The sequence below is a fragment of the Oryzias latipes genome, chromosome 20 (assembly GCF_053564925.1).
Source record: "Oryzias latipes strain Hd-rR chromosome 20, Olatipes_Hd-rR_3.1".
In the NCBI taxonomy this organism is placed as follows: domain Eukaryota; kingdom Metazoa; phylum Chordata; class Actinopteri; order Beloniformes; family Adrianichthyidae; genus Oryzias; species Oryzias latipes.
In genome coordinates, this window is record NC_136256.1 from 25,096,282 (window position 1) to 25,124,252 (window position 27,971).

Consider the following 27,971-nt stretch of genomic DNA (forward strand, 5'->3'; position numbering starts at 1 on the left):
TGTAAAAGTGTTTATTACATTAAAAACAAAAAAAATGAATAAAGATTGATGTTTTTTTAGAACTTTAATAATAAGTTTGATGCATGCTTACATCTACGATGGCCTGTTCATTTAAAAAGAATGTAAATGTTATTAGACAAAGCGCATAAACAATTATACAATAATAAAAACAATATTTAGATTATTTTTTTCTGGAATATATTTAAATGTTAAGCAACTAAATGCTTTTTAAAGCGGTTAGAAACAGAAGAAGATTTTCTTTTGGTTTTGACAAAGATGGATATGATCAAGAATGAGTGCCAAAGAATATCATATGCAGATAGATGTTCAAGAAATAAATTTGGAAAAAAATCAGAAGAAACTGGTGTCAAAACTGACTCTACTGCTGTACCAATTTTATTCAGTCATTTAAAGGTCTGGTACCATCAAAGGACCAATAATGTTTTTATAAATTAAAATAAAATGTGTCTCCATTTAGCAGGTTAAAAACCTTTTGTACACATTTTTGTGGTGAGAGAAGAAAGCCTGGTGACATTCATAACTTCTTTGTATAATTTGCAGGAGAAAAAAAAATAAGTCATTGACTTCCCAATACTTAACTTTGCAAATCAAGGTCTTTCAACTCAATGTAGAACACCAATTGAAAAATGTCTTAGAAACCTTGTATGACACAGTTATTTCAGAATTAAGTTGTATTAAGGCAGAGGTACATTGAAAAAGACCACAGACAGCATCTATGCAACTTTATTTATTATTATTATTAGAGGGAAGCAGAACAAATATTTACAGTTATTTGATGTAAATATACAACTAATAGGAAGTTTTGTATGTGCGATGGGTATTTTATGAATGGCTGTACTGAGAAGGCGAAGTTCTAGACAGAAGAAAGCATTTTTTTCACAACACTGTGAAAACAAAAACTGTTACTTTTTCATTTCAAGAATTCCACTTCCAGGGCCTCGCCTCTTTGCGCTGCAAATGTTACAAAACTGCAGTCCAGGGATCTGTGATGTGAGGAAAAATAGTGGAAAAAGTCTTAGTAAATATTAAATAAAGGTTATGAAATAGAAATGAAATCTTTGCATCAGACACTTACAGTTCCCTGTGATGGTAAACATTCCTTATGAAACATGTGTCTGCAGTGAAACACGACGACACTGAAGGACTTGCTCATCTCTGAAACACCAAAAAAAGTAAATTATCAATAGAAATCTGGGTTTTTTTCTTAAAAAAATTAGGTTTTAATATCAGAAATAATTAAAATATGGTGTGCATCTCACCTGATGGTAATATGGCAGCATGGCATGACTCACAGATACTGTCCTCTAGAAGAACAGAATAAAAAAAGAATTTAAAAAAAACAACTAAAGTCAACTTTAGTGCATCTGTCTAAAAAAGAAAAAACACTCACCATTTACCCTGACCCCCCTCATCTGAGTGCGATGCATCTTCTGGAGCAAGGAGAGGGAATCAGCCACAAGGATCTTCTTGCATCCTTCCCTTAAGAGAATCTAAAAGTTGATAAAACAAGATGGTCTTTTAGTGACTGTTCAAATATTGTTTTGGCCTTTTTTAATTTAGTTTTCTATTTTTGAAGGTGGTATTTTAAGTGACCTGCAGATTGTAGTCATGGAGGATTTTGACCAGAGAGTCTCTGAGGTTGGGGATCTCCATGCCCTCCTTTATGCGGTTGATGAGCAGAATCGGATCAACGTGGGTTCCAATATTGTTCAGGAGGCCAGTTATGAATGCTATAAGAAAAAAATACGTACAAAAAGTTAGGAGGAAGTGGACGTTTTAGCTAGTAAGACATGTTTATAGAGCGAGTGTGGTGGTTACGTGGCTTGTCGATAGAGTAGGAGATGAGATCATCCCAGAGCTCGCCGTCGTCCTGCTCTTTAGCAAACTCTATGGCCTTGTCAACGTCTCCCAGCTCCTCCATGATCATCTGTAAAGCTCTTCTACAGTTTCCCATCCTGCCTAGAAGTGAAAAAAAAACATTCAAATAAATAAATATACATAGAAAGATGGAACATTTATTCTTGAGTTACTTACTGAGTAGGAAGACAGTTTCCTCTACAAAGTTCCTCTGTTGACAAATCTCAAGGGCCTGGGTGCGACAGACAAAAAAACACATTGATGGATTTGATTTTTTTGTCACTTCCGGTGTCTAGGATGTGTGCCGACATGACGTACCTTTTCAAGAGGGCAGTGTGTGCTGTCTCTGAGGAAAGGCAGGAGGTTGGGTCGGTCATACTCGGCATACAAGCCGATCTGTCGCTCGTGGTACTTTTGCCCTTTGTGGTGATCTCTTTTGAACAATTTATGGAGATACTGTGGGGAAAAGGTTGGTTAAACTCTTGCCATCACATCAAAGTTCACATAAACATTGAATCAGCCCCGAACTTACAACGTGCAGCAGCTCAGGTCTGCCAGCGAGCTCTTCCACCACTCTGTCTATCTGTTAAAAGAATACATTGAAGGTCAGCATCTGTTTTGTCAGGAAGAGTCAACAGTTAGGCATGTATACTTACAGAAATCTTATCTTCATTGTCAAGAAGCATGTCAACTGCTTTCTGCAACATAAAATGACACAAATATTACCTCAAATCACCCATGAGAGGAAGACTAGAATTCAAGTATTTAACCTATTCTCACTTCTTTGTCAAAGTCCATGAGGAGAACAATTTTGTCCTCAATTGATGAAAAAAGGTTATGTTTGTGGATGAGTTGGTAAACATCCTTGTGCCTCAGTCTCAGGTAGATTTCTAAAGCTTTGTCATAGCGCTGGTCATACGTGTACCTGAGGCAGATTCAAGAGGATCAATTCAGATCCAAGAATTAAATACCATCAAGAAAGTTGTTGTCATTTTTTATTTCTGCCAGAATACCAACAAAAAGTCTTATTTTTGATTATTTTCCATGTAATAAACACAAAATCTTGTTCCCTCACAGTTCTGCCAGAGTGGTGAGCAGTGTGCTGTTGGAGGGATCCCTCTTCAGGTGATCGTTGACGGCCTGAACTATAGCCATGTTGTTGTACAGCTCTCCTGGCCACTCTCGGATCAGTGTGGCAAAACCCTTTTTGAGATAAAAAAAAAAATTGTCAGGCACTCTTGGATTTCTAAAAGAAAGAAAGAGATTAAATAAAATGCAAAATACCTCATAATCAGTTTTTAGAAATTCATGCAAAATCATTTCATAGATGGCTGGTCTGAGCCGGAGATCTCCTCTGGGTAGATATTGACTAATTGCCTGTAATCAATTAAAAAAAGGCAAATATGGAGACTGACTCATAAACATTATATCCCAATATACATGAAGATAACTTTATTAATACAGACACTGATCTACCTTCAACTGCCCGATTTCTTTGAACCTGTAGACTTCATTTTCCCACAACTCCATGTTTTTTCCAAGAACCTTTTGACACTTTCTGTAAGGAAACGACGGTTCCAATGATGTAAAATAATAGTTAAAACTACAAAAATGCTAAACATTTATTTTAAATGCACTACCTAATGCAAAATCTGTGACTATTTTAAACCACTAATTGTTCCTTCAAACCAACACATTGGTGTAAAGAAACAAGACATTTAAATAGGTCAAAAGTTGAGCTAATTCTTTAAATACTTAGACAAAAAAGGCACAGGCTACATTATTGTGCACTTAACTTTAAAAACACTTTAAATAGACTGTTGGTTCTGAAGGTCGACATAATGCATTAAAAGGACATATTTACAGTAGATTATTCTCTTTTCATGACCACATTGTCAAGAATTTGCAGGATAACGTCACTGTTCTTATTGGTTCACTGGTGTTACAGGATGACTTCACTATTACCCTATGATGTTTAAAGTTTCACTCTGATTATTTTGATCTATTTTCAAAGCATTCTCAGTGGTCTTTTAAATATGTTTATTGCCATTTTTTAGTCCAAATCAAAAGACCCGTCATTTCCTAGGCTACAGTTTCTGCAGACCAGCAGTAGTTCATCAGAAATTTGCCTCTGAGTTGTTGGTGTGGAAATAAACCTCCACTGATATCCCATCATCCATTTGTTTACCCTCTCTCCCACTAGCTTCCACCCTCAAGCTAACATTAGAGGTGCAACAAAAACTGGCGAGCACGTTTTTTCGTCTGCTCCTGACTCATCCCAATTAGAATAAAGAAACACTCAAACTGCAGTTTAACTCTTAGATTGTTTTAAGATCATGAGAAAAATGTTACAAGGACCTGTTAAAAACACCTTTTTCATTGGAGTGGGTCTCAACGAAAGGGCAGACAACTTTGTGTTTGTTGCTGGAAAACTAAAAAACTTATTTCAATGATCTAATGACAAAAAAATACTATAAAAGATAATGTGGAAGCCATATATGAAGTTTTCACTAATACATGACTTAACTGATCTCTTACCAAGCAAATGTATGCTTTTTACACATAAATAATTCTTATGTAATTTTTAAAAATATATCTACACGTGAACTTTAACGTTTTTTTCTTATAGACCAAAACTGTCTAAAGAAAGAGAGAAACTGACCTTGCAGCAACCTCATATTCTCCTTTCTTCAATAAATGAGTGAGGAAAGCCATCCCGATTTTCTGAACGTCGTGTCTCTTAATGTTTTTGAAGCTGATCTCTGCAGCCATCAGTGCTTCCTGTCAAAGTAACACAGCAAAATTAAATTTGTTTTTGCTGTTTTATCCCTTTACTTAAGCAGGATTCAGAAGAGTTCAGCGAAACTAACCTCATACTTTTCCTTTACGAGCAGCCAGTCAATGTGGTCGTCCTGGTCCCGCTCTTTGGCCACAACGATGTCTTTAGGACTGATGATGTAAAAGAGCGGCTCTCCCTCTGCATGCGCTGTTAATGAAAAGGCTTTTATGGCTTTGTGCATTATGGGCGACATTTGACAATCGTCTCGATAACGAAATCAGAGCTGAGAGCAAATCAGCGTGACATTTCGCTGACGGATGGTTTGACAGTCTCACCCAGGCGGTAGTCCCTGCACTCGTTGTCCTCAAAGTTGCGCACAGTCAGAGCATCTGAGGAGATCTCCTCGTAATTCTCAGGGACAGGCTGGATGATGTCAAGACGAGGTCGTGCGCGGACCTCTTCATCCTGCGTGCAAGCCCCAATTATTATAGTCTTCCTCATTTATTTCTTCTCTGAAAACTCATCTGAGGAATGTCACCAGTACCATTTGCTCAGTGTTCTCCTTCACAAAGGACAAGACGACCAGTTGATCTACTAACGGAGCCAAACCACTGATGAAAAACTCCGTCTCAAATGCAGATACTGAAATAAAATGTACACACATTGAGATGACAAAAACAATGAATAAAGGCTTGAGAGCTGGTTTAAGCCTCTATATATCTGTGTTTTATACCAATTTCCACATAGCGGCTGGGCAGATCTCTCATTTCTGTTGGATTTCTCTCTTTCACGGCACAAATCTGAGAAGAAATTGGGAAAAAAAAGACCTGGGAGAAATGCAACACTGGCCTCCTGGTAAAAAGAACAGATCATTGACTATATATGAGAACTGGACCTGAGTGACCCCTCCCGGCTCAGGCTCCAAAAAAGCAAAAATCCCGTTTTAATGAGCTTCTGCTTTATTTTCCATGATATTTTTTCTGTAGTTCAAGTTATTCAAGTTATAAACTGACCAATAAGATGCCTCAATAAAAGTAGCTCGTGCGTTCTGGCCCCCATGCTAAATGCTTGATTCACAGATTTTGTGTAGCCCCCCTTTTAAGTGGAAGGGTGTGGACTTTCAACAAGTTCACTCCTGATTGGCCAGAGTGGTTGCCGTAGAAATGTTGACTCAAACCGACTCAGACCAGCCGCTGCATACTGATGTTATCTGGTTTCAACATGGCGGCGTCCGTATTGTGGAAAAAATGGCAACTTAATGGATGACATCACACTCGCTCAGTCCAGCTCTCATGCGCAGTAAACAGAAGAGATGCGAACCTTGATGGAAGTCCCCCATCCCACAATCAGAGTGGTGTTGTCTTTCCAGCACAAACTGCAGGGGTACATGTCCGGCCTCAGACTGACGTTATCCCTCAGCACGTTGGTGATCCGCTGCTTGGTGCTGATGTCGTAGATTTTTACTCCCTGAGATGCAAGGCAGTAGTGGAGGCATTTTCACATCAGCACCGCACATCTGCTGTGTCTAGACTGACTGTGTGAAACTGTCACTCACTACGTTGTTGGCCCAAGCAATCAGGTTAGCCCTCCATTGGATATTAGTTATCGTTCCTTCGCCTTCATGCAGAACCACAGTCTTCCAGCGATTTAACCAGTTTCTTTCATAAAGAAGCAACTGTTAAGGAAAAAAAAATCAGAACATTAACTTTATAAAGACCCACGCCGATCATCTTTTGATATATTTTAAAAGCGTTCCCAGTGTTTGTAGCCAAAAGGTCGTTCTCTCAGACATAGCTTCTGCAGAGCGGCAGTAGCTCGTTAGGAATTTGCCTCTTAATTGACGGGACCATAAGCGCGGAGCAACCCCAACCCCCACTTCTTTTCACCCGCCTATGTACATGCTCTCCCACTAGCTTGATGTGTCCTCCATCATCAGAAAAATGCCACAAGAACATGTTAAAAACACCATTTTTATCTCAGTGGGTCTTCAAGCAAGAGGATGTTGTAGTACAAGCTGACCTGCAGAGGGCAGTAGATGCATGGAATGTGACTGAACTACCACCCCACAGCTGGGATTGTTGAGGTATCCTAATGAAGATTTAATTTAAAGTCAAAATAATGAAGCAGAACCTGCTTTTTTTCCACCATGTACAGAATTAATTCCACTTTAAAACACTTTGGCACAAAGAAAATGAAGACAAATTGAACACCTGACTCCAGTGGAGCAAAAAAACACTTCATAATAGCTTCACGTTCACTGGTGGACAAAGTCATTCAAAAGAATCAAGTGACTGACTAAATTTACCAGCATGAAATGATGTGGGAGCAATAAGGAAAGTGCTAAAATCGACTTGTCTTTGTATTTTTCCCACCATTTATTGCAGATGGAGGGCGATGTAAAGCCTAGGAAAAAAAAAAAGGCTATTTGCTCACATGTTCATTACGTTTCATTATTTTCAGCCACAATGCCGTCGGTGGAATTGATTGCCTCACAACAGCTTCATCTAAAGCAGCCTGTCTTTCACATTTCTAACATTGCTACTGTCTTTACTGTAGGCAGCTGTAAAGAAAAAAAAGGGAATAATATAACAAAGGAGTGTTGGAGAAGGCTATTTAATTCAGCAGTTGGGCTATGTTAATAAACAGTTTGCTCTACAAAGAGATGATATGACAAAAGAACTGGGGAGACAAAATTGAATTTCCTTTGACAGGACGGGGCTCCCGTTGAGGCTTATTGATTTTCATCAGAGGCACCTTGCGGAGGCCTTCACAAATGGAACTGAGAGGAATCAGCACCAATTGAAAGAAAATGGCAAAGTAACACTAATAATGAAGTTTTGTGGAGAAAGTTTTCCCCCCTAACACCGCCACATAAATGTCAGTAAACCTTTATTTATAGATGACTATGCAACAACGGCCGATCGGCACAGTTTAGGGACCTTGTTTGCGGAAACTGCTTTCATTTCTGAGGGAAGAAGACAAATCTGATGGCTAAATTTCCTCCACTTATACATTCCTTCCAAAAGACATCGTATGCAGCAGAAAAATCCTAAGATTATGTACACTCACTATAATGACATCTGCTTGAAACACTGTTGCGAGAACAGCACTTTGTGAAAATGGCCAGCTCTGCCGAGAGCACTCCACCAAAGAGACTGAAAAGTAAAAAGGGCTTTCACACCAGACAAAGGCCCCAGCTTCACCCCAGTCAAAGTTGCATGTTTTTTTTTTTTCTTTACAGGAGTCTGTTTTAACTGGACACAATTGGGATGATTTATTGAGAAAGGAAATCTCCAAAAAATGCTGAAAACTGCATGTAATACCAGCACGCATTAAAAGAAATTGGCGTACCTTGTTGCCCCCGGTGACAAACTGTTTGTAGTTTGATCTGCTGAACTGAGGATGCAAGGCAACCACCTACACAGATAATGAAGATAGCACATTTTTTTGGGCACATATGTATAAAAAAAACTGGATTTGCAGACAAAACTTACTTTGACGGGACAGTCAAAGTTCTCGTGGAAGCCCTCTCTGGTGTAGAGGCCAAACACTTGAACCTGAAACAAGAGGTGAGGTGGCAGAACACCAAGCAAAGGTGAATAACCGAAAATGTCTCTTTTAATTGCTGCCTCTGCAACTATGTGAGGCCAGCAGGAGTAAGAAGTGCAGTCAGAAGACTTTGATTGGCTCCATGTGTCTCCACTGGGTCACCAATTAGTGGACGAGTTGATTCTTTAAACCCTGCAGGGTTTAGAACACAAGTCCAGATCTGGGGCTGCAGCTTCAGTTTGCTGCACAGTCCACATTAAAGCAAAGCTTTAAGGTACGATTTCAGTACACAACTGATTTGATTTTTATCTCTAAGCTCCATAAAAAAAAAAAAAAAGAGTAAAGATAGGGAAATGATGTAAAACTAATATGGTATCTTTTTCTCTTGAGCTGCTTTGATGATTGAGGATTAAGTTTTGGATTACCAGTAAACTGAATTATTGGGGGCAAAACCATTGATTTTAAGGGTGCTGCTCCACATTTCGTGCGACAAGATCTTGCTGTTGCCACCAAACTGGCTAGAAGTACGGGCGGGGGGGGGGGCTATCAGAGTGCATATCTTGTCTGTGAAATCCAGGAAGGATGGTGGTAATGATGAGAAGAGACAAGATAACAGCAAGAACATGGAGAGGGTATCCACACAGGAGGCTGATAGCTGACTGACAGCTTTACAGATTCGACTGCAATCCTTCCTGCTGCTCTTTAAAATAGTTAGAAGATCTTTGTAAATTGCAACCTTGGAAGGAAAAGAGAGGGTTAATTGCAGATGGAGGGAAGACAAAACCTCATGTTAATGCTCTAAATATGGATGAAGTCTCCAAGAATGTCCCTCTTTTTAACTTTACTCATCATTAGAATAAAGTTTAGGGCTGATAAAATGGGGTTATGTATGAATTATGGAAGATGCAAACCACAGATTGGTGATGTAGACTCAAGGATGAGTAACCAGAGGAGATGAGTAGACAGATCTCACCTTTCCATCCTCGGAGCAGATGCCCACATGGTCTCCACTTTCATCCAGACTGATCTGGTTGATCTTCACCGAGCTCTGCAGAGACACAATATCAAGGCATCTTTTTTTTTTCCTTTTTTTTTTTTTCAAAGGGGGGTGAATATCGTAGAGGCTGGCCAAATGCTGCTGGCTGACATTTTAACCCAACTAAGTGAAATGCCAGGAAAAGCAAAAGCAAAGAGATATGGAATGGCTAGCTGACCTCATGTGTGTCGGTGCAAGAAGAGGAAATAAATACTAAGTGGAGTAGACTCCCTTTTGCACATAAAAAACTCTTAAAAATAAAATGTACTGTTCAATATTTATTATTGAATAGACTTTCTGGTCGGAATCCTCTGGGATTTGGAACAACTTACAAGATATAAAGGACAGAATGTGTGGAGACTGTTCTTTCTGGGGTCTAATTCTAAAAATATAGTATTATTTAAGTATTAACAAAAGATTTTTGATATTATTCAAACTTGTGTCTCAATTCTTGTTACATAAAAAGTCAAAATTTATATGATAAATAATGAGAAAACAATCAAATTCATAACTCAAGGAATGTTGAGGACAAAAGAAAATTCATTATTTCCCATCATGGAGCAACTATTTGACTTAATGATAACCAAAAAGTAAAAATTTTGTTTTCTTAGCTCAAAATAATATAAACATATATTTTCACATACTTATCAGTTGTGGAATTCTTTATAAACAGTAAAAGTGTAGGAACCAAAGGTTTTTTTTTCATTTTTTCTCAATTAATTTGTAGTTTTGTACGTTTCACCTTTCTCATTGGGTATTCAGTAGCACCTGGATGAAAGGTTTTATAAGCATCTGCTTCACCTGCACTTGGGATTGAGGAGAGGAGATCGTGAGCTCTTTATTTTTGGTACTTTTGCACCACTATGTTGCTACTGGTTTTTTTTTTTTATCTGTCACCTTTTCCCACCCTGTGCTAATCAGGTTCATCAACCTATACAAAATAAACTGATTATTATTGCCTCCCACTGTTTTTGTAAAAAGATATAAACTCGTAAAACTACCGACTGGACTGTGGCATATTTATAGGACAGAAGAGCATCAGAGGATTCGATAGGAAAGTTACCTCTACAAAAATGTTTGCATTTGAGTCTATTTGAGGTTATTTTAAATCAACTTCAGGCCAATAATCCCTACAAAAAGGATGAATTAATCAGCTTTTCGAGGGGATTTTTTTTCGCAGAAAATAACTCAAAATCAACTTTTTTGCAACAAAAGCTAAAATGCTTTTACACACTACACATACAACATGCTTTGCTCAGGTTAAACTGCAAAAGTAGGAATGCAAACATAAGGTAAAAGTCACTCTGCCAGAATAAAATCCCTACAGTAAAGGCCTGATGCTGCCACGTGGGAGCACTTCCTGTTTAGTTTTTAGAAAACAGCATTATGATTCTTTTTTATAAAGGTGACATTGTATGGATTCCAAAAAATAACTATAATGCGTTCCATCAATTAATCAAGATCTAATTATTTTCTTTCCTTTATTCTTAAACTGCAATAAAACTACAAATGACGGTTTAAATGATGACATAAAAACAGTTGTATTATTATAATCTCACATACTGATGGTACAGTTTTCTAGCTCAAGGAACAGGTAACTAATATGATGTGTTTCCATGTGTGGAGGAGGTTTTAAACACATTTTCCGTACTTACAATGACAAACTTCTGAGTAACGTTTCCTTGGATGTCCAGCAAATAAACTTTTCCAAAGTGTGTGCCTAGAGCCAGGAACTGAGGGGGAAAAAAAGGACAAATGTAACTTATACTTGAAAATATCTAACAGTAGTTCAAGATTTGCAGAGAATTAAAGAGAAGCAGCCGATTGCGTTCTCGAAGGCTGTGCAGGAGGATAAAATACATTTCCTGGAGCTGCAGAGGAAAAGGACAGGGAAGGGATTGGGTGTTCTTGGAGGCAAAACTGTGAAATTGCAGAGGGTGGAAAAACCCTATTTATTAAAGCAGACACTGTGAAATGGCATTTTTTCCCCTCCTCAAATTAAAATGCTTAAGCATAATAAATGCACTGTACATCTGACTTCTTCAATGCTCTGCATGCAACCCAATCACCTCCTTGCCCAGAACAGACTACTGAGCAGCAACTGGTTCCTGGGAGTCGCGCTTCAGCAAAAGCGCGGGTGTGCATTTGAACGTGTGTGTGTGTGTTTGCCTCAGTCCACAGGGACAAAAACATTATAGAAAGTGGGGCTTCTGGCATTAGATTAAGTGTGTGTTCTTCTACCAAGTCCCTGCTCGGCGCCCTCCTCCTAATCCCCCCTCCCTCCCGGAGCAGCATGTGGATGTGCGGCGAGCCCACCATGCTTCAGTGCAGTCTATAATGAAATGCTTATATTTACAGGCACAGCTGAGCATGTCAGACAGAGCCCCTGCAATCTTCCAAATAAAATAACCCAAAAATAAATAAATAAAAGGTTCAACCTTGTGAGGCGGAGCGACTTTTAAAAGGATTTATCAGGATGGAATTGTTCAAATGAAATTCCGATTCAGACACTTAAAATATGAGGCAACATAAGGCAATATGTGCTCCCGGTGATTTAAGGTTGCGGGAGTTTTGTCACGGCGGAGGGGGCTGGTGTGACCACATCTGAATGGCTGAAGGTGCACAACAACGGAGAAAAGAAAAATTAAAAATGTTCTCGGATCGCTCATCTTTCAGCTGAGGCCCGTTCTGAAGGGAAAAAGAAAAGGGGGAGCAGATTTACACAAAACAAATAAATAAATGAAAATCAGCTGCAGTTAATAAAACATCAGGTGAGGAGACGTAACTGGGTATGACTTTCGCTCTACCCAGGCGTGCAAGTGTGCTGCCGGTGCCACGACGATTAAGCATCTCGCAGAGGAGTGTGCCTCTTAAACATATCAACATTCAGCAAATGGGAAAGGAGTGAAAAATATGTAGGAGTGGGAATAAAAAGAGGAAAAGACAATAGTGGCTTTTGATGCACCTCCCTGAGAGGAAAAGCAGAGGAAGGTGAGAAAAGAATGGGCTGCCTTTGCAGATTGAGCAGCAGGGATGAAAACCAACTTTGAAGATGACATCTCTCAAATGCACACATAAACAAAGGGAAATCTTTGGCTGAAATGATTGGACTTGAAACTGAAAAGCCCCGGCGGGCGTGGGGGGGGGATTATCACCTTTACCTTGTCGTGGACGGTCATGCAGCTGGCTGCGTCATTCTTAAGGATGTCTGTCACCCCGTTGGAGAGCCTCTCGTACTTTAACTTGGCCTCCTCCTCACTGTCCTCCTCCTGGTTCGGAGAGGGAAATGGGCTTTCACTCAACACTTTCTTAAAGGTAGTCATTTACACACAGCCACTTCACAGAAGTTACAAAAGACACTTTCAAAGACGTCCGTGCAGTGTGTTGAAATATGCAAAAAGTTCTCTTCCTGTTGGTTTCAAACTGATGTGACATATGAAGTTTTAGACCCCTTTCTCTAAATGCTTATTTCAAATATTACATAAAGACATGACTTTGAATGCTTCAGAAATTAAAAACCCAGTTTGAACTAATATCAATGCAAAAGGCAATTAGAAAAGATTTTAAAAGGTGTTCATCTTTTCTATTTCTACCAAGAAAAACAAGATGGAAACACCGATTCCACAAAAAAAGCATCAGAAGATCCTTTTTCTTCACTTAATAAACCTAAACTGCATACTTTATGAATTTAAGATCCACACCTAAGGAAATATTGTCTTTATTAATATGTCCATAACACGGACTTCTCAGCTCATATAAGCCAACTAAACAACTCCAATTAATCTGATGATGGCAGACAGATATAAAGAAAATTCAGCTCAAAATTGCATTTCTGAGTATTTCTTTATTCAAAATTGTTGTGAATCAGGAGCAGACAAAAAAATGCAGTCTGATAAAGATTGCATCTGCAACATAAAATACACAGGACTCAGCTCCCTGCTCCACAACGGGGAGGGGAAAGGGGGCGGGGTTTGCTATGCGCCAAGGGCCCTAACCCACAACCAAGAGACCAATTTCTAATGAACTCACCCCGCAGAAACTATATCCTGGAAAACGGCGCAGGTTTTAAGATTGTGGCTAAAAAGGAATAATCATCTTCAAAAGATTGCAGAGAAAACTTTTAAAATAAATCAAGAAGGGGATCCGATTGGATCATTAAAGCCTATTTTTAATTATTTCAACTTGTGTCAATGAGGCAAAAAAGAAATAGAATACATTTTAAAAGATGTTTAAATGTTGTTTTTCCACAAATAAAACTGGATGGCATCACTAATTCCACAAAAAAGCATCAGCAGATCCTTTTTTTTTTTGCTAAACAAACTTCTTCTTCCTCTTTCGGCTTCTCCCATCAGGGGTCGCCACAGTGAACAAGTCGCATGGTAAACTTGGCAATGTTTTACACCGGACGCCGTTCCTGACGCAACCTTCTCAAACCGGGCTTGGGACCGGCACAGAGGAAGAGAAGGGAACAGGGAGCAGCCCGGAGTTGAACCCTGGTTTCACGGTTGGAAGGCGCCGCAAACCAGCACGAGCTAAACCGGCTCCCTTTTTGCTAAACAAACTAAAACTGCGAAATTTGTAAAAGTACGATCCAAGCCTGACATATTGAAATAAACAATTTCTATGAAGTGTATCACTTTATAAGCAGCAGGCAGTGAATAAAACCGATATTAGGAGATTAAATAAATTAACAAATAGATTTAAAAAATGTGATGTCAAAGAGCAAAGCAGCACAAATGTATGGACTGGAAGCATTTAATATATTAAAGATACAAATTTTTTTTTTACTTATTTAATATTCCTGTTATTAAAATACTATGCCATAATATTCTCAAGGGGATTTTTGCTACATTTTTTTGTCCTTTTACCTCCTAAAACAACATAAAAAAAGTGGAAAATCTAAAGGTAGAAGGCAAAGATAAGAAGGGAAAACAGACTATGAGAAAGACTACTGGTTAAAAAATGTAAACTTAAAACAATACGATGCTCATACTATGGTACATGCGTGTTACTGACCTTTATGTTCATTTAAAGCTTAAATATACCTTTTTAATTAAAATAACTGGTATTATCTGGTGTTATTTGGATTCATACCTTTATATGCTATTGGCTAAATAAAATGAGTTCTGTCATTGTATCAAGAAAGAGTATTTCTGCATAGAACCAATCTATTTTGAGAAGTGTTTACATGTATATGTGTAGGAGATACCCAAAAAAGGGACAAATTTTCATTACCTTGCATGAAAGGCCTAAAACAACAATTTTTCATCTTTTCTCAATGCCGTTTATCCCCAGTGAGACGCGTGAATTTATTGTTTTCATAAAGCAAACTTAAAGTATTCTACTGTGTTACACTTTCCAGCATGAGTCAACATTTGCAGCCAGTCACAGCCTGAATATTACTCATAATTCGGTTTATAACCAATACTGCACAGTCTGTGGCTGCCCAGAGGGTGCATCAACTCAAAACATTGTCTGCCATTATGTGCTACTGGGTTGGAGGTGGGGGACAATAGCGTGGAAAAAATGTTATTTTCAAAAACAATCCTTTCCCACTCAACAACGCCATATCTAGGCTATTTCCTGTGTATTCTGGTTGTGAGATTTCTGATGCGAGGGCATTTGTCACGGATTTCAAAGGCGTATCAAACAACAAAGGCAAACTTCATCCCCACAGAGAAAATCCCCATTTTAAAACTTTTCCCATCTCTTGTAAGTTGCCCTTTGTTTTCTCCACTGCCACACTGGCCTTTATCTTGAAGCCATTTATGCCATTTTTCTTGCCTATTGACAGTTTAAATACAACAGGTTGAACTATTCAGTCGGACTGCATCAAGGATAACATTCTGCAGAGCGCACAGAGACGACGCCGGTTGTCGCCATCTAGCAGGATAAGAAAAATAGGAATGTCCACTTCAACAAAAGCTTTTAAAACAAACGCGAATGAAAATTATGCTACACTAACGCAGCTGCCTTTGAGTTATACATGATGGCTATCCTTCAGAAGATACAAAGGACTTAATTCAATTTGAAAGGAAAATTAAAATCCCTTCAGCTATGAGGTTAACATCTTCAGTTCAATAGTTTTCTAATAATGACTGCCAACCTTTCTATTCAATTCAATTCAATTTTATTTGTATAGCCCAAATTCACAACAACAGTCGTCTCAATGGGCTCCGTATCGGTAATTGCAAAAGTGAAACATGAACTCAAAAGGATCATAAATACATAGAGTTCAATAGGAAAATACTAAAATGAACTAACAAACTGACTAAGCTATACTGGCATCCCTGCCCTTAGACCTTTTAGGAAAAACTCCTTAAAAAAAACGGATTCCGGAAAAAACAGAGAAACCTCAGGGGTCCCCACATGAAGGAGGGATCCTCCCCCAGGACGGATAGGCGATTTACCAGAACTCTTAGAGAAGAATTAACTTATCTAACTCTACAACCACATATATAAAGTCCAGCAGACGAGCTTCATCCAGCCGGAGTTGCTTTTTAAGTAATTTGCCCCTCATTTTGCAAGTGAATGGAAAAGCTTTGATCTGTAAAGGTTTTTTGTTGTAAATACATACTTAAAGGTGTGAGTTCTATAGAGAAAGCTGGATGCTGAGTGTGAGCATTTTTTTGAATGAATTTTAAAGAAAATAGTTTAATCAAACCAAATATTTTTGACTTTAACTGGTGTGTTATAGAATTTTTCCTTATTTTGTTTTTTTTTAAATAAAGATATATTTGCTTGTAGTACTGTACATGCAACATATAAGGTGAACTGGTCAATAACCTGAACAGCGCTGGGACCAGTAACAAATGTTACTATACACTCACTGGCCACTTTTTTAGGCACATCTGTCCAACGGCAAATCAGCCAATCACATGGCAGCACATCAATGCATTTAGACATATGTAGACATGGCTGCAGTCTAAACCAAACTGGGAAGAAAGGGGATTTAAGTGACTTTGAACAAGACATGGTGGTTGGTGCCAGACAAGCTGGTCTGAATATTTCAGAAACTGCTGATCTTCTGGGATTTTTACCCACAACTATCTCTAGGGTTTACAGAGAATGGTCCAAAAAAACAAAAAGAGATCCAGTGAGCAGTTCTGTGGGCAGAAATGCCTTGTTGGTGCCAGAGGTCAGAAGAGAATGGCCAGACTGATTCTAGCTGATAGAAAGGCAACAGGGTTCCAACTGAGGTCTGCAGAAGAGCATCTCTGAACACACAACACGTCCAACCTTGAGGCAGATGGGCTACAGCAGCAGAAGACCACACCGGGTTTCACTCATGTCAGGTAAGAACAGGAAACTGTCTGAGGCTACAACTCACACAGGCTCACCAAAACGTGACACTAGAAGATTGGAGAAACGTTGCCTGGGCTGAATAATTCTCCATTCCTGCGGCGACAATTGGATGGTAGGGTCAGAATTTGGCGTCAAAGCGGGAATCAATCCTGCCTTGTATCAACAGTTATGGCTGGTGGTGGTGTAATGGTGTGGGGAATATTTTTTTTGGACCCACAGTACCATTCTAGCATGGATACAAAGCCACAACGCTGAGTATTGTTGCTAACCATGTACATGCCTTTATGACTACATCTTCCAATGGCTACTTCCAGCAGGATAAGGCGCCCTTTCATAAAGGTGGAATCATCTCAGACTGGTTTCTTGAACATGACAATGAGGACTCTGTCCTGAAACAGCCTCCAAAAAGAATGTCAAAAATATAGACATTTTGTTTTCTAAAAGATTTATACATGTGTTTTTCACCCAACTTTTTTATGTGAGAATTCTGAAGATTCAAAGCAGCCCTTCTCTGAAATGTGTTAATTTATTTCTATTCTTAAAATGAAAAGGAAAGAATGTAGTCCTGTCCTGCTGTGATTGGCAGCTAATGCTTGTCTACCATAAACTTAAAGTAAGCTTCTTTATAACTTTGCAACACTTAAAAAATACTTCCACGTTCAAGTTGTTAAAAACAAAAACAAAAAGAAAAGAAGAAAACAGGAAATTGAAGCAGCGTTTAAGTTAAGTAAATAAAATAAGGAAAAAAAAACGGCACAAAATAATACAATTCTAAGCTTCTTACCTCAGACTCATCAGTACATTCCTCGCTTGGCTTTTTATCCTTAAAGAAGAATCACAATCAAAATGTTTGATCTTTAAATTCTCTAGTTTGAAAAATAAATAACAAGATCATTAAAACTAAAACAACCCCAAACCTTCGTTAAAATAAATTTTACACGAATTGTAGGTAACAATCAAAATCAGAATAAAAATCTCATAAATATTAACAAAACATTTGTCATTCTTTAAAAAAAACACGTATAAAACGATCATAAGCTAGCTAGCTTTAGCATGCTATCCTCACCTTTTCTTGCACTTCCGCCATTATGGTTCCAATAGCGATAAATTCCGAAAGCAGATGTTTTTGATCAGTGTCAATTGCAGAAACACATATTAAATTACGCACACAAACTATGTTTGTGGCAAAAGCACGTATAATAAGGCAGTAGAATGCGATGTTTACTGACGGAGCAGTCTTGTTGCTCACATGAATCACTGAATCACATGACTAATGCAAAAACCGCGAGGCAATCTGGGTATTGTAGTCAAACGTAACAGCGTTTGTTTCAAGCAAGGAGTTGAAGACGTCTGCTGCCAAAACGAGTGCAGCTGAAGTAGGTAGCATTAAAATAGTTTTATATGTTTCAAGTTCTCAGTTACCGAATATTGTCAGCCTTATAAGTTTAAAATTACTAATACTGAAAAAAAGGAGTTCTGGATAAAAATGTTCTGTCCGAGCTCAAAACACGTGTTAGGAATATAGTTTAATATACAATTATAAAAGCAAAAGTAGTCGTATTATATTATATTATATTGCTTTTTGTGCCTTATATGTAGGTCAAAAATAATTTTAATTTATTCTTTAAGCTTTTATGAGAACACATTTTTGACACAAGCCCATTGGCCCATTTGGTAGTTGCGGAAAAAAAAGAACAAAACAATAAGTAAACACAGTAAATATCATATTTCATATCCTATTTTCCGAAGAGAAACAGAGGATACAGGAAAGTAGGGAATATAGAGACATTTTTCATTCAATAGATGTGCCACATCATGTACTCCTACCTTATATGGAAGGAATAAATGGCTTTTTAAATGGTTAACATTAAATTACTGAAAAATATAAGACAGTTAAATTGCTTTACATTAAAAAAAACCTTTCCATTTCTGCTTAATCCATTTTAAGGATGTTTTGGGGTCTTTTGTTAAAAGCTAGGGAAAAGACGATACACGTTTAATCTAACTACTCATTTGTTGTGTACATTTGCAGACTTTTTCAACGTTAAAGTGCGCTCTTTTGTCACAATACTGACATTTCATAGTTCAGATGGATTCCAAAGGTTTGAGTTCCTTCTTTTTTATTGAGATTGTCTCACACCTCCGTCCTGCTTCATTCATCCTCAGGAGAATCCTAATGCACTGATACCAAACGGGGATCTCTTTTTTTTCTTTCTTTACAATCTGCTTACCAATGATTTATTGATTGCGGCTTCCACCCTCACAGAGAATTACCGATCCTTTTTGGGAAATCAGATTTTCACACCTTTCACTGGTGTGTATGTGGTCCAGGTCTCCAGAGACGGTGAAAGGGGGAAACTGACTTTGAGGAGCAGCTGTGTGTGAATCTCTGTGGTGTCACTCTGCTGCCAATGGTGCATCTAGCGGAAGGCCTCTGATTCTCCACATCTCTACACTTCCCTCTTTATAGTGCTGCATTATTTAGTGGTGGATAAATACGGCTTGGGCTTAATTCTATACGTGTCCATTCCCTTTGAAACCATTAAAACGCGGTCCACTAACCCTACAATCTTAAGCAAGCATGAGCTGCACTAAGATATAAGCATCTCATAGACAAAAAAAAAAGGCAAAATTACACAAACAACTCTTGCTTGCGTACGTGGAGCAAGATTAGTGCACCAGAAGCTTTGATGCTTGAGAATGTCAGCTCTGTGGATCGATTTAGCCAAAAACACACACACACCTGACCAATCAGAGGCTCTTGTCTGTTGTGGACCTGCTGCTGGGCACCATGGTTTACAAGCTTCAAAGAGCTCCTTTTAATACACTGCTTTGATAGCCTTCAGCCCTCACTGACCCACCGACCGTCCACTGGGGAGCATTTTAGCTTTAGCAGAGAGGAGAGGTAGGACTGTTGATCATATCAACAAGCTCAGGGAAAAAAATATATATATCTTTTTTAAGTTTTGCCTCAGCTTGCATTCACTTTTAAAAATTTACTTACACTAAATTTACTGCTTCACATAAAAGAGTAGAATAATTTGAAAAGAAAATAGGATTTTGTGATGCTTTCGTATGAGGAAAATGATTTATTTCTTTTAGAAAGATAACAGTTTGAGTTATAACCCTAAGGGGGAGACAAATTATTATCCAACAAACTACATTAGACATCCGTATCTCAGGGTGATCACTCAGTGCAACTAATTAATAAACATACATCATTTCATTGCTTTGAGATTATCCGTATTGGACTGTTGGATGAAAGGCTTATTGATGTAGTAGCAGATGCTCAGTAGTGACCTTTTAATCAGTCATTAAGTTTATCTTAAGGATTTTTTATGAAACCTGTAATTGAATATCCTTTAGCATAACATTTAAGTAAGTAGTGATGATATGCACGATTATACATAGCGTTCTCTTGTGCTAATCTACTCTTGTATTCTCATAATTTTTAAAAAATACACAGGAGTTTCAAAAATTCGAAGTCAAGAAGCTTTCAAATTCCAAAACTGCTATATTACATCGAAGTATAGAAAATATTTATATCACTTTTTATCGTAGTCCACTCTTTTATTGTAGGCCAGCTCAGTGGCCTTGTGGTTATAGAGTGTCTGCCCAGTAACTGGAAGGCCATGGGTTCAAACCCAAGACCTTAAAAATGGGACCCAATGCCTCCCAGCTTGACACTCAGCATTAAGGGGTTGGATTGGGGGGTTAAGCCACCAAATGGTTCCCAAGCACAGCTGTGTCCGCAGATCACCGCTCCCCCAGGGGATGGGTCAAATGTGGAGAACAAATTTCACACACCTAGATGTGTGACAGACAGTCAGACTTTATGGCACTAAAAAAGGTCTTACTGAGCTTCAGATTATTGCACTAATTACTAATAAAAGATAAACAAAACACAATAACGTAAAAAAAACTATGATTTATTAGTTTGTGCTAATTTTAGGCATTTTTTATGATTTAACAGTGGTCATTTTCATGGAAAAACCAATTACTTTAAATGTAACTTTTCTTATGTTTGAATAAGATATTTATTTTAAATAAACCAAATTAAATTTAACTATAATATTCATTTTAACATTTTAATTTTAAATACACAATTCATGATTTTGTTAAAATCTTTCTATCTGGAATAACCATTCAAATGTATGTATTTATTCTTATTTAAGAGACTGAACTCCAAAAACCTTTGGGACAGACTTATTGTTTCTAAAACCCTTTTTTTCTAATGGTCACAGGTTGAATTCCCTTAACCACAGGTGAAACCAGCAGCTCTTAGCATGCATATGTGATGACTCTCTCTCCACTAACCGCTGTTTGCCTGTCCACCAGGGGTATTAGGTGAGCGGGAGGCATTGGGGAGGGTGCAGCAAGAGCTTTTTCTCATTTTTGCAACCTTCCTGAGATGGGGTCAGTAAGACATCAGCACACAAACTTGTAATAATCTAAAAGAACTAATCACAAAAAGCCTGGTAAGGACAATAAACAAAAAATCTAATTTCTATAATCCTGTTTGCTTTTCTTGCTCTTTTTTATATATTTTAGCATGAGGTTGGTTAACTCAGAGTCTATTTTACAGCTATATTAAATAATAATAGAGGTGATGCAATGGCAGATAGGCAAAGTTTGCTTTTTGAAGCAATTATCAGCTGTGTAAAACGGTGAGGGATGTGTTTCCCTGCTATCCTGGAGCTTCAGAGGCCAGAGCAAGATTAGAGCTCTGATCTCATTCCCAGCACTTGTTTGGAGTCTGTCAGGAAGAGAAATGCCGGCATTAGAGAGGTACCGCCACACTCCTGATATGATGAAATAAGGAGAAAAGGGGAAAGGGAAAAAGATGGAGGGATGGACAGAAAGGACCCTGCCCTTCTCTGAAGGTTCACCAGCTTGTTTATTTCTATTTTTCATCGTAGCTGCTGGGGCAAAGATTCCCATTTTTTTCTTTACCCCCCCCCCCCCCCCCCCCTTCCCTCCTCCCGACAAAAAACACTGCTCTCATTTTTTATAGGTCTTACAAACTCTCATGCCCCAGTGAAAATTACATTGTGAAACGGTGGAAATTTCAGGGCTGCCTGTGCTCTCCGCTGTCCCTCTGAGCTTTCAAACAGTCAACAGACTGTGAAGAATAAATAATAAAAAACTATTGATTATTTTGATGACTGCAAGATTCAATTAGGTATTAATTTTGCCCTCCAGTGGACCTATCAAGCAGCTCAAAAGCAGGGGAGGTGGGAGGAGAGAGGTGAACCCAAATGAATGCAGAGTGTGGCCGAGCTCAGACAGAAGGGAAATGTGTTTACCTCGGCGGGCAGAGAGATGCATCGATGCGCGGTGTCCCACATTTAAGTGCCCCACAAATGAAACCATGATGACTAGTGACATTGTTACCAGGGATATGACTATTGACCAGTTGGGCCGAGTTTTTTAACGACAGCTTAAACTACTCCTATTGATTAACATTTTCATAGATTATCACGTGTCATATCAGAGGGGGCATATTCCTGTGATGGGCACATTAAGGCCCCTCTGGGTAGAAGTTCATCGACCACAATGATGGACAAAGGGGGGGCTGTGGAAGGGTGAGGGGCCAATAACAGCACCCCCTCCTCTATTCTCTTTTCTTTATGTACGCACCGGTCACCTGTCCTCTGCTAAGACATATTTAGGATGGAGCAGATTCATAAATAAAGAAGAGGGCCGTGGAGCCTGAGGTGGGGCGAACGCTGTCTGAGGAGCTTCTCAGGGGGAAGAGACAGAGTGAGGAGCGGGCGGGAGAGAAAGAAGAAGGAGGAGGTGACATCTTTAGGGTTCGGAGGCAACCTCAGGCTTGAACCTGACTTTGCCATTCAGACGCAGGGAGGTTGATGCAGGAGGAAGAATGCAGTAGCTGAACGGGGGGCTGACATGTTTTAGCGTCCGTTTGACTGATTTCAACGTCTGGACTTCCTGAAAACTCCCTTTTACTGCTTTTCCTTCAGGAGCTTTTCAAGGTAGGAAGCATTCTTACCAATAAAGTCTGCTAATAAGGGGGGGAACGATGAACCGATGAATTGATTTATATTCCTACGATCCAACCAGATCAATCTGTGGGAGGCAAGTTGTTAATAGAATTGACCTATACCGTTATGGAACTGTTTCAAAATGAAGTAAAATGACTATATCGATATTGGAAAATACCATATGGATGGTATGGATTGAGGAACAGTTGGTTCATTTTACTATAACATATAAAAAGTGTATCACAGCAGACAACACACGTGATAGCAGCAAAAACCGATCAAGCCATCACTACACCGCTTTGAACTTCGCAAAGACGTGACCGTACAGTGTGATTCTATTATTGTTCTAATGTTTTTGATGTGGAAAAACAACAGTGGGCTGAACTTTAGGAAAGTAAAATGTGAGTAGATTTGTCATTAATTCTTGTTAACTTGTTTGTTTGTGCACAAATTTAATTTACACTTGATTATGTTGCAAAGAAATACCAGGAATCTGGACAACTTCACCTGCACTGTTCAGTATTTATCTTTGGTTGAACTGTTGGCTAAATCTATCCTGGATCGATTTTAGGTGGACTATGAATCGGATCGTCAACCACAAATTAAGATATGAATCGAATTGTTGCTAAAATGAATCGTTACACCCCTACTGCAACACAAAACATATGTTTTGCTTAAAATTATTAACTTTTCTTTCTTTTAAAAAAATGTAAGTTAAAGATAATTGGGTTGAAAATGTTTTGCTTCAGGCATTTCATTTCTGTTGCCTCAACGTCAGGTTTCAATCGAAAGTCTTGTCCCAAGTTAAGTAAAACTAATATTCTTGTTATTCTTTAGATGTGGAATTAGGTTTGTTTGTTTGTTTATTCATCCGTGCACAACCCAGGAACCTCCTCATAGATGGCTGTCAGCATAGCGTTTGCTGAAGATGAGGTACATGTCAGGTGGTAACGAGGCCTCGGAGATGAATGCATCACCGTTTTACGTCTGCGGGGTATAATAGTAGAGCCACGCTCTTCACCAGACTGCAGCCAGCAGCATCGGTGGGGCAGCAGCAGCCTCAGATAAAAAGAGGGAGCTGAGGAGGAGGGAGCAGGAGAGGGAGAGTGATGAGTGAGCGATAGGAAGCAGAAGCAGCGTGGAGGGAGAGAGGGAGACATAGAGAAGGAGCCGGTGAGACGCTGTAACACATTTTCTAACCAGGGGCTGTTTCACCTTTTTTTTTTTTTTTTTTTCACCCCCCTAAATTCCCACCTGGGTTCCCAGCTCCCTCCAGGATCCGATGATTACAGGGCAGCTGAGCAAGCCGCTGCTCTCCCTGCGCAGCGACATGAGCGCAGCAGAACTCCGGGCGGACGACAAAGCGGCCACCCCAGACAGCGATCTGAACGATGAGCCCCTGCTCCTGCCCTCTGACGCCACGGACAGAGAGGGCACTCCCAACAAGCTTTACGGTGAGTACGCTCACGCCTCACATCCGGACTTCCAGCTGACATTCTCTCAGGGGTTTGCTTCAGGCATCAGAAAAGAGGAAACTCAAAACCTCCTGAGCTGGGACAGGTGTCAAAAGTGTCGCAGCACAAACTTACTGGAAGAATCATGACATAGATGTTTGACATATTTAGTAGGAAAATCAGCTGCTTCATTTATGTGAAGAGCTCTGAAAGTTGCTGTGACTTAAAGCAAGAATTTTGCTCCTTTTCATAGAAACGTCTGAAGATGTATTTTTAAATACTTTAACAGTCCTAATAACATTTCCTGCAGCTGTTGTGCTTTAGTTTTTTTTTTAAATCTCACATAAATTCTATTTAAGTCCTTTACAACTGTTTAGATACTTTAACGTGAACTCTAGCCCTTACAATTCCCGTAAAAATTCAGATGTCAGGAGGAGCAAGTGTCACATTTATCATTGGTTCAGGTTCACGAAACATTCCAATTCTCTCAAAGCTGCAACATAAAAAAGTGTTTTTTCAAATCTTTTCCTGCTAAAATGACACGTGACATGATGCTATATGTCTTTTCTGGAAAGATTTTATTCCAAATGAGAGCCTTTCCACTGCAGCATGCTGCTTATTTTTGCTGTTTTCTCATTACTTGTGTGTTGGTTGTTTCTAGATAAGTGCTGTTTTCATAATTGGATGTTTCAGTCATGTGGACTAATTCAATCACAGAGCCTCGTTATGAATCAATAAACATAATGACTAAAATAATCAATCTAATTAGAAATTTTAGTGAAAAAGCTTTTTTCTCTCTGGATATTTTAAAAAGAATTTTCATAGGAACAGAAATTAATTCATCAAGTTGAACTGTCCAGTATCGGATAATTCAACTGTTTAATTTTTTTGGTTGCACAAAATTAAAATAATTAACTGTATGGTCTTAGTAAGTGTGTGTCTTTATCAACAATGACTTTTTTGCTGTTTTTTTTTTTAAATATCTTGCATGAAATCTAAAAGCCTAAAAGAGACTGAAAACAATTATTTGCTCTTCAGTTTTTTCTGTCCATTTCATTTATTTGAAGTCTAAAGTATTAATAAGTATTAAAAAGTAATTTCCAGTACCTTTCAGTTTGGGTTCTGTCAATTTATCAAAACTTTTTATTTTCTTCTTTGCTTGCTGATGTGTTTTGGTCATTTTATTCCTCACCATAAAAGTCTGATTCTCTGCTTCCTGCAAAAGCAGGGATTTGGAGTTTGCGTATATTTTTCTGTGTGCAGTGTTTTTAAAAGTGCATCTTTTCTATGGTTGATTTGTGTTTTTATGTGTGTTGTGTGGAAATGTCACTACAAAACACAACAATAGTATTATTTAAAATAGAATTCAATTTACTAACCCACGGGACAGTTACTTTTTAAATTATTTTAAAGAATGTTGTGGCTTTCTGAACATCTTAAAGGGTTGCAATTTGGTATAAAGACCTCTGATCTTTTTTTTCTTTTTCTGGTCATTTCTTTTTGAACTCCTCTCCTGTTAAACTTGCAGCTAATTATTTTGCCTTTTCTTTAGAAAAGCTTTATTCTATTCCAACTTTGTTTTATTGATATTTATAGGCATTTGTTGGTAGAAAAATGACTGATGGGATGTAAAAGAAATAAAGGCTCGGGGGTTTGATGTTTGTTGACGGACTGTGGTCCTCCTGCATTCCTGCCTGTATGAGAGGAGTCTGTCTCTGGCCGCTGGCAGAGCCCTGAGCTGCGCCACCAGCAGTTTTCGTTTTTTAACCGCTGCCCACATGACTTGTCAGGGAATTGCGAAGGGATGTGGAACAGTTGGGTCCTCAGCTGGGAAACAAAGCGGGGAGAAAATGATGTGGTGGTAGTTTGTATGATTTATGTATTTAATTTAGGTTTTGGTGAACATTTTGAAGAAAATTTGAATTTGGTTTAGTACCACGAGTTAACACTAATGAAGCTTTTTCAAAACCCATGTGCCTAAGTTCAAGCAATTACTTTTTCTTGCATATAATTCATTTACTTGTTACCAAATGTACCTTTTTAGAATAGAGCATACATTTATTATTATGCATTAATTTAGCATCTACCTAAAAGCAAAAACACAAGTGGTTTTTTTTTCATGACTAGAAAGGGGCTAATATTAATCTTTTCTTTTACCTTTTCATCTGTTTTATCAAAGCAAATTCCTCCAATAAACATGAATAAAATTGAAGTGATCATTGTTTTAACATATTGAAACCGAACTTAACTTGTTTCAGTCTTTTTCTTGAGTGTACAAAATTTGAATTTCTGCTTTTTCCTAGGATTTATCAGGTTAAAATAAAACTGTAATTGTTTTCGAAGAAAAAAAGAAGTCATAAAATAAACTAATAAAAAAGAGAATGAGGTCACAGAGAGCAAAAAGAGAAACTTTTTAAATAAAACCACGTTTACAGCGTTTACACTCCAAAAGAATGTCTCTTTTTGCAAAGTTTCACTTTAAGTTAAAAAGTTGCAACGCATCAGTAAATATCTCCTGAAGTTGTCTGCAAGATCTTAATAAAGAAAGAATATTTTTGTCTAAATCCTTTTGCAATTCAAAATTTTCTGCAGTTTTTCTTTCATTTTCAGAGCTTTTGCACTTAGCTGTAATTAAAATTATGCACCACGTCTCACAATCTGGAGCCTTACGGCTTCTTGTAAGAGTTTGCTCCAGTGCGAGAAGGAGAAATCAGTCAGTAGAGGACAGTCAGAGTATATTGTCAAGATTGTACAGCCTCCACCTGCTTACTGCAGTGGTGAAAGGGTTGTTCTCTATCTAAAAGCTTGCCTGTGCAAATAGTCTTCCACTTCAGGTAACAGAGGCTACGAGGCACCACAAACCTCCTGCTGCCTTGTATTTATTCCATGTAGAAGTGGACATTAGGTAGGAAAGCGGTGGTTAGTGGAGCAAGCAATCTTTATTTTATTTTTTCAAAGGACAAGATGGTGTTGGATGCGAACAGTTTGTGTCTTCGGTTCTCAAGCAAATCTCCCCCTTTCAGACATCAACAGACAAGATAATGAGACACTCAGAGCACAATTCAGTATTATATTCTGCAACCAAAGACTCATCTTTTGTCAGTTTGCATTTACTCTCCCAAGGATGTGACGCTTCTATCATCACGCTGTCAAAGAGAGCCGGGCTAGAACGACAGAAGCACTCATTTCGTACACTTACTGTCTGCATGAAATGGTCTGCACTTATACGGATTCTGCCAAAATGGTGGTACATTTTCACAAAGGTCACCTCGAAAGCCCCACCCTGTCCCTTAAGACCAAAACTCGTTGATTCTGTTATCAAAGATCATTCGGGAAAAAAAAGGAGAATCCAACCCTCACATGACAACACTGCTGTATTTTTTTATCCACATCAAGCTTCATGTAAAGATTGCAAACTACAGTAATGGAATGTATTCATATCACTGAATATGGTGCAACATTTTTACTTGCAGGTAGTTTTGAACTAAATTTTTGTTAATGTTTTATGGCAGTTGTGCTGTTCAAAGTCCCATCTTTTATTCTGTTATCAAAGCATTCCCAGTGGTCTTTTAACCATGATTATAACGTTTCTTGCCAAAATCTAGTTTCTGCAGAGCAGCAGAAGTTTATTAGATATTCGCGTCAGAGTTGTGGACGGGACTGTTGCCGTGTAGCATCCCTTCCCCCTTCCTGATTCTGAAGGAAACATTGCTGGTGCAAGAAAAATGGCGATCAGTCATACAGTTTTGAGCCACATGCTAGCAAAAACGAAGACGTACGTGGATCCAGTCGTCCACAAGTGGACGCATCAGACTGGAGCAGAGCCGGAAGCTTTTGACACGCCCATTGTATCTTTCGGTCACCATACAATTCTTTTCAAACTGCATTTTTTCATCTGCTCCCTATTCACAACGATTTGAATAAAGAAATACTCAGAAATGCGATTTTGAGCTTAAATTTCTTAA

General features: G+C 38.5%; 2 protein-coding genes across 8 annotated transcripts in view; one reads left to right on the forward strand and one right to left on the reverse strand.

Annotated features, from left to right (window-relative positions):
* Positions 1-728: 728 nt before the first annotated feature.
* Positions 729-17,829, reverse strand: vps41 (VPS41 subunit of HOPS complex). The gene is made up of 28 exons (XM_011489030.4): positions 17,614-17,829; positions 17,332-17,370; positions 12,404-12,511; positions 10,898-10,975; positions 9,180-9,254; positions 8,152-8,214; positions 8,009-8,074; positions 6,213-6,332; positions 5,978-6,124; positions 5,391-5,457; positions 5,202-5,299; positions 4,993-5,122; positions 4,749-4,864; positions 4,541-4,659; positions 3,355-3,436; positions 3,163-3,255; positions 2,954-3,081; positions 2,659-2,803; positions 2,535-2,576; positions 2,411-2,461; positions 2,197-2,334; positions 2,056-2,110; positions 1,840-1,980; positions 1,615-1,751; positions 1,412-1,511; positions 1,281-1,325; positions 1,097-1,176; positions 729-1,004 (listed from the first exon to the last, which is right to left on the reverse strand). The coding sequence occupies exons 1-28, from the start codon at positions 17,632-17,634 to the stop codon at positions 924-926; spliced, it is 2,565 nt and encodes an 854-aa protein (XP_011487332.2). The 5' UTR covers positions 17,635-17,829; the 3' UTR covers positions 729-923.
* Positions 17,796-27,971, forward strand: part of pou6f2 (POU class 6 homeobox 2) — an 88,283-nt gene continuing 78,107 nt past the window's right edge. For 2 of the 7 annotated variants that reach the window (XM_023950117.2, XM_078938225.1), the window contains exons 1-2: positions 22,266-22,543; positions 23,819-24,006. In XM_023950117.2, coding sequence (XP_023805885.1) covers positions 23,835-24,006 — 172 coding nt within the window. In that variant the 5' untranslated portion in view covers positions 22,266-22,543; positions 23,819-23,834. Of the gene's footprint in view, positions 17,928-20,776; positions 20,895-22,265; positions 22,544-23,601; positions 23,726-23,818; positions 24,007-27,971 lie in introns of those variants that run through there. The other 5 variants (XM_023950118.2, XM_078938223.1, XM_078938224.1 and 2 more) reach the window with 5 other exon arrangements.